This window comes from Anolis sagrei, chromosome 10, assembly GCF_037176765.1.
Source record: "Anolis sagrei isolate rAnoSag1 chromosome 10, rAnoSag1.mat, whole genome shotgun sequence".
NCBI classification, from domain to species: Eukaryota; Metazoa; Chordata; class Lepidosauria; order Squamata; family Dactyloidae; genus Anolis; species Anolis sagrei.
In genome coordinates this window covers 1,311,068-1,317,500 of record NC_090030.1, presented here as the reverse complement: position 1 = coordinate 1,317,500, position 6,433 = coordinate 1,311,068, and the positions used below count along the sequence as shown (strand labels likewise).

The window sequence follows — 6,433 nt, the reverse complement described above, 5'->3', positions numbered from 1 at the left end:
ATTTCCAAATTGGTTCTATCCTCATTCTTATATGCAGGTGATGCTGTGCTATTGTCCTTATCTAGTATTGGCCTTAAAGGCTTAATGCTTTGCTTTGCCAATTACTGTGTCATTTCATAATTGGTTCTATCCTCATTCTTATATGCAGATGATGCTGTGCTATTGTCCTTATCTAATATTGGCCTTAAAGATTTAATGCCTTGCTTTGAGAATTATTGCATGTTCCTGGGTTCTCAATGTCATTTCCAAATTGCTTCTGTCCTCATTCTTGTATGCAGATGATGCTGTGCTATTGTCCTTATCTAGTATCGGCCTTAAAGGTTAAATGCCTTGCTTTGCCAATTACTGTGCATTCCTGGGTTTATTAAAAAAAAGTTTATTAAAGTGCAAAACTGTATCCTGCTATAGCACATTTCCCCATTTCAACATGGAAAACGTCCTACTCACAGTCTCCGGAGTTTGGAGAGTCCAGAAAATGCGGTCTTGGATATCGTCTGGATCCCATTGTCTTTTAAGAAGCTGTTTGGAAAGAAGATTTCAGATACATTCTTCATCTGAACTAAGGCCTCTTCTGTAGATCCAATATATTATTTGTTCATTCGTTCAGTCGTCTCCGACTCTTCGTGACCTCATGGACCAGCCCACGCCAGAGCTTCCTGTCGGCCGTCACCACCCCCAGCTCCTTCAAGGTCAGTCCAGTCACTTCAAGGATGCCAATATATTATTAGCAGTCACTATATATCACTATCTATTCCTTCTTTTTCCCCACATGATCATCAAGCCTTGGAAAGTTTCAGTACTAAAAAGTATTCTTGGGGGAGAGAAACAATCTATTCATTTATTACAGATCTCTCTGAGGTCTACAATACCACTTACCTTTTCCCACTAAAGGGCCTTGTAATCCAAACTGGGAATCTGGAGCAATGGACTGGGGGCAACTGGTGCTGAGATCCTTCCACACAACCCTTTTTAATGTAATGCAATGGGGATTTAAAAATCTACATCTGTCACATCTATTGTGAAAAACGTGTTGCTTGTGCATCCATCGCAGACCAGTTCCTTTAAGGTCAGAAGGTCAACTGATCTGCTCCAGGGTCTTAGTCTGAACTTTAAATGTTTTGATACAGTATGTGCTTTTATGGAAGGCATTTTAGTATTATTATGTGTTTTAATGATGCTGTGCTCATCTCTCATCATAAGGAAAGGCAGGTAATAAATAAATCATCATCATCATCATCATCATCATCATCATTGTGATTGTCATGGTTGTTATTATATCATCAATATTATTATTACTATTATCATCCACATCATTGTTATTGATATTATTATCATCAGTGTTGTTGTTCGTATTATTACTATCATCATTATCATTATTATTGTCATTGCAGTGGTTATTATCAATATTGATATTATTATTATTACTCTTATTATCATCATCACCACCACCATCATCATTGTTGTTGTCATAGTTATTGTTGTTATTATAATAATAATCTAAATTATTATTATTGTTATTATTATTATTATTATTATTATTATTATTATTATTATTATTATGGAGCTATCCAAGGTGCTGAACCTATTTTGGAGGCACAAAGTTTGGATTCATTGCTCTATGAAGACCTTTTCTCCTACTTCCTCTTAAAGGGAATCGTGAGCCTTCCCTTGGCATCAAAATCCACTGTAGTTCATTCCTTAATAGAAACCAAAAGCACCTGAATGCACAGGAAAAGGTAAGATTTCGTACTTACAGGTATTCCAGTCCTTTATTGGCAACGAACTGGTAGTCCAGCAAGGAAGAGATTTTATTTTGATTCAGATCCCTAAGAGGGAAAGAATAAAAGGAAAAGAATGAGAGCAGGAGGAGAACAGGCTTTCTTCTGCCATAGATGTAGGTGAAATGTCAGGAGAGAATGCTTCAGGAACATGGCCATACAGCCTGGAAAACTTACAGTAACCCAGTGATTCCAGTCATGACAATACATAGAACAGGCTTTGTTTTGCAAGTTGCATAGAAACACATCCTCCATGAAAGAGTTTTGGAAGGCCAGCATTGCTTTGCTTAAACACAAGACCCATCATCAGTCTCTTGGCACTTTGATCGTCTTTGTTGAATCCCAATTTCAGACAACTGCAAATGTCACAATGGTTCAATCTAAAGTCTTTCCCTTGAACACATTACCTTCTCTCTTTGTGTACCCAACAGATTTGGCACTAGGTGGCATCCTCTCCTTATTGATGGCTGGCTTATGGAGTAAACTATGGTTTGCACTACTTCGGAGCAAGGGACTGGCAAAACTACTTTGTAGAAGAAAACCTTACAAAACTCATAGGATCACCATACATAGATGAGTTACTTGCAGTTGCAAACACAAACATTGGGGCCCAAATAAACACCAAATTGTGTCTGGAGGCTAAGCAGCACCAGTGCTTGTTAGTGCTTGGATGAGAATCCCAGGAAAGAAAGAACTGGCAAAACCATAAGGATTCCGTGCCCAAGAAGACCCTACAAAATCCATGGGGTCTCATACACTGATAAGTTATGTAAAGGCACATGCAAAACACATATGAATGTAGTCCTGTGCTACTCACAGCTCTGTCACATTGGATAAACCTTGAGGAATGGCATGGAAGTCTTGAGCTTGGCAACGCAGGGCCGTTCTGGAGCAAACACATCCCTCTGGATACCAACCAAGCGCTGAGAACAAAAATGGAAGAAATCTGCTACTTCCCACCTTCCCAACAAGCTCATTGCAGCAGAAAGAAATGTAGAAACATAAATATTAGTGTTGTAGCCCCACATCCCAAATGAAGGTGCTAAGGGGGTTATGATCATGTTATCCAAGGAACGAAGCCTTCAACATCCTCTGCAAATGAGACAACATGAAGCAATTGCTTTCAGAAACTCACTGCAGTTTGGTGCCACCTTCTTCTCTCCATTTTTGTCCCTTGTCCCATTTCTGGAGAGCATCTTGCTCAGAAGTATGGGCCATCCGATGTAGTTGACTGTAAGACAAGATTGACATCCCATTACTGATGGAAAAACATGTGCCTGATTCTCCTTAGAGATGCCATTCTATGAAACGAAGCATGGAAAACTACAAAAGATAAAGAATTCATGAACCGTAATCTAAAAGTTGCAGAACTGTTGACGTTGATGAACAGAGACAAATGATTAACTCTTGGGGGGAAACAACATGTTTACATTACCAGAGACAATGACTCTTTTAACTTAAGTCAAGGAGGCAAACACAATGCACATTACTTAAGAAGAAAAGCCAACATCTGTATGGAACTGTTTTAGCTGGGAAAAACACCTATCGTTCATATACAAAGTTTTGCACCCCATATGAGTTCCAGCCAATCCTTTAATTTTCAAACTTTTCTCTTAAATTCCTGGATGGGAGGAACCATCCATTTGCAATGGCCTTTTTCATCCCCAACATTGTGGGACTATTGCACCCAAAGCCTCTGTCCTTCCATGGCCATTCTCTACAAGGATGGAGTTTTGGAATGTTACTTCCATATTTTGGAATATTGGTGTATATATAATGAGATAGCTTGGATCCAAGTCTAAACAAGAGGTTCATGGATGTTCCGTAGGCACCTTATACACATTGCTGAGTGGTTATTGTATCTGTGATAGTTTCAGTCGTGTGTGTATTGCATTATCAGAAAGCAAAAATGTTGTTGCTGTTATGGTTGTTATTGTTATTATTAAGGTTGTTGTTATGGTTGTTATTGTTGTTGTTAGGGTTTTTGTTTTTGTTATTATTTTTATAGTTGTTATTGTTATGCTTGTTATTATTTTTATAGTTGTCGTTATTGTTGTTATGCATGATATGGTTGTTATGACTATGGTTGATAGGGTTATTATTATTATTATATGTATTGTCGAAGGCTTTCATGGCTGGAATCACTCAGTTCTTGTGGGTTTTTTCGGGCTATATGGCCATGTTCTAGAGGTATTATTATTATACTTGCTATTGTTGCTATGGTGGTTGTTATTATTATTATTATTGTTATTGTTGTTCCTGTTGTTATGGTTATTATTATTTCTGTTGTTAATGCTAATGAAGCAGAGAGGAAACAACCAGGCACAGCTTAACACCTCTCAGCAGGAGATTTTTCCCAGGCTCAGGCAGGCCTTCAAATGCTAATGAAGGTTGAAACATTCACACCTAGCTCTAGCAAGGAAGAGCTCTTTGCCCACCCCAGCCATTCCACAGATATATAAACCCATTGTCCTACTTCCAACAGACCTCACTACCTCTGAGGATGCTTGCCATAGATGCAGGCAAGAAGAAATGCCTCTAGAACATGGCCCTACAGCCCGAAAAAACCTACAAGAACCTTGTGATTCCAGCCATGAAAGCCTTCGACAATACATTTCTGTTGTTGTTATGGATGTTCCGGTTGTTGTTGTTATTATTATTATTATTATTATTATTATTATTACAAACAAACTATCCAAGGTATTCAAGTGTACCATTTTGGAGCCTGTCAGCTTTCCATATAACACTGGGATCAAAATTTGATTTTTTTTCCCTATCTCTGGTTTGAAAGTGTTTTTCCTGTGTTGTTGTGTGGTCCTTACTTTGAAAGTAGTTGTGATAGTCCTGTTTAATTGTGCAATCCTTACACTGCAGGTAGTTGTTCTACTCCAACTAGTTTGTGCCACAAGGCACGTTGAATTGGTTGAGACTCTATTCTGAGATGTTCATTGAAAAACTAGAGCAGGATATCTCCCAAAACCAAAGTTTTTGCAGTTTAATAAACCTTTTTCATGTTTTTATGATAGAATCAATTAAGAAATGACATATATAACCCAGGAACAAAACTTGTGTTACATAGTGTAATGGATGCTCAGCCTGGATGTGATGGTGCCGCTTATGTGCAAGGCAAATGGTTGATGGCTAGGAATGCAGACATTGGGAGGAAATGAAGTACGGGAAATGAGGCATGGAGGGGACACTGGGCCTTCCAGTCATACAATCATAGAATCACAAATTTGGAAGGGACCCCATTGGATTCATCACTTACGCTTGAGGCTCAGGCATCGGCGGTGTCTGGGAGGGCTTTTGCACAATTGAGACTTGTGCGCCAGCTGCGACCATACCTCGTGAAGGCTGATCTGGCTGGGGTGGTCCATGCCTTGTAATGCGCTCTACATGGGGCTGCCCTTGAAAACGGCTCAGAAATTTCAACTGGTCCAACGGGCAGCGGCCAGGATGTTAACTGGTGCTCCTTACAGAGAGAGGTCAACCCTCCTGTTCAAGGAGCTCCACTGGCTGCCGTTTATTTTCCGAGCCCAATTTAAGGTGCAGGTGCTTACCTACAAAGCCCTGAACGGTTTGGGACATCCTACCTGCATGACCGCATCTCCGTTTACGTACCCACGCGTTCACTTCGTTCATCCAGAGAGGCCCTGCTCGTGATCCCACCTGCACCACAAGCGCGTTTGGTGGGGACGTAAGACAGAGCCTTTTCTGTGGTGGCCCCCCGACTCTGGAACACCCTCCCCAAAGATCTTAGACAAGCCCCTACATTGGCTGTCTTTAGAAAGAACTTGAAGACCTGCCTGTTCCGATATGCCTTCCCTGAATAGGAAACCTCCAATACCAAGTCTCAGAAGCACTTTATTAGAACTAAGATTGCTGCACACCGCACACTGCACTTACCCTATAATCCTACATACATCCTGTCACATCAGCACTTTTAATTCTGTACCCATTACTCTGGCCTGGCCCAGTTTTATTTGGTGTATTGTTTATTGCTTGTTGTTTATATTGCTTTAATTGTTTTTAATTTGCTTTAGGTTGTGTATTGTTATGTTATGTTTTGAGGCCTCGGCCTTTGTAAGCCACATCGGGTCCTTCGGGAGATGCTAGCGGGGTACAAATAAAGTTAATAATAATAATAATAATAATAATTGGCCATCTAGTCCAACCCTCTTCTGGTCCTCTTACCGCAGTCCTCCTCGTCGGCTCCATTGGTGCAATCGGCAACTCCATTGCAGTGCATGGGCTGCGGAAGGCAGACCGTCTCGTTTCCGCACGGAAACTGTCCCAACGGGCAGTGGCCACGATCTGGGTGAAGGCCGAGCAGAAAAGTCTCTGTCAAATGGGAAAAAAGAGCAGACATATTATACTCTGTAACACTGTTTTTGAGTCTCCCTCGCCCGCTTTTGAGTTCCCTTCGGGGTGAGAAAAGCGGTATAAAAATACTGAAAATAAGATAAATAATAATAATAATAATAATAATAATGTCATTTCCTAGTTTAATGAACTTTGCACATGGGTAAAGTTGATTAAACTGCAAAATACTTTGTTTCTGTGGGAGGGACATCCTGCAGCAGCACATTTTGCTTTAGTTTTTCAATGAGCATCTCACCATCGAGTCTCAACCAATTCAACATAGTGGCAGCCAC

General features: G+C 40.3%; 2 protein-coding genes across 2 annotated transcripts in view; one reads left to right on the top strand and one right to left on the bottom strand.

Moving 5' to 3' along the window:
• The window catches only part of LOC132763194 (relaxin receptor 2-like), a 35,652-nt gene extending 29,542 nt beyond the window's left edge, over positions 1-6,110 (bottom strand). Inside the window, exons 1-5 of the mRNA XM_060756575.2 lie at positions 5,973-6,110; positions 2,914-3,009; positions 2,596-2,701; positions 1,755-1,826; positions 448-519 (exon numbers count right to left, since the gene is read on the bottom strand). Of these exons, the coding sequence (XP_060612558.2) occupies positions 448-519; positions 1,755-1,826; positions 2,596-2,701; positions 2,914-3,009; positions 5,973-6,027 (401 nt within the window). The 5' untranslated portion in view covers positions 6,028-6,110. The remainder of the gene's footprint in view (positions 1-447; positions 520-1,754; positions 1,827-2,595; positions 2,702-2,913; positions 3,010-5,972) is intronic.
• The window catches only part of STARD8 (StAR related lipid transfer domain containing 8), a 302,491-nt gene that overhangs the window by 112,954 nt on the left and 183,104 nt on the right, over positions 1-6,433 (top strand). The gene's annotated exons all lie outside the window — the stretch shown is intronic.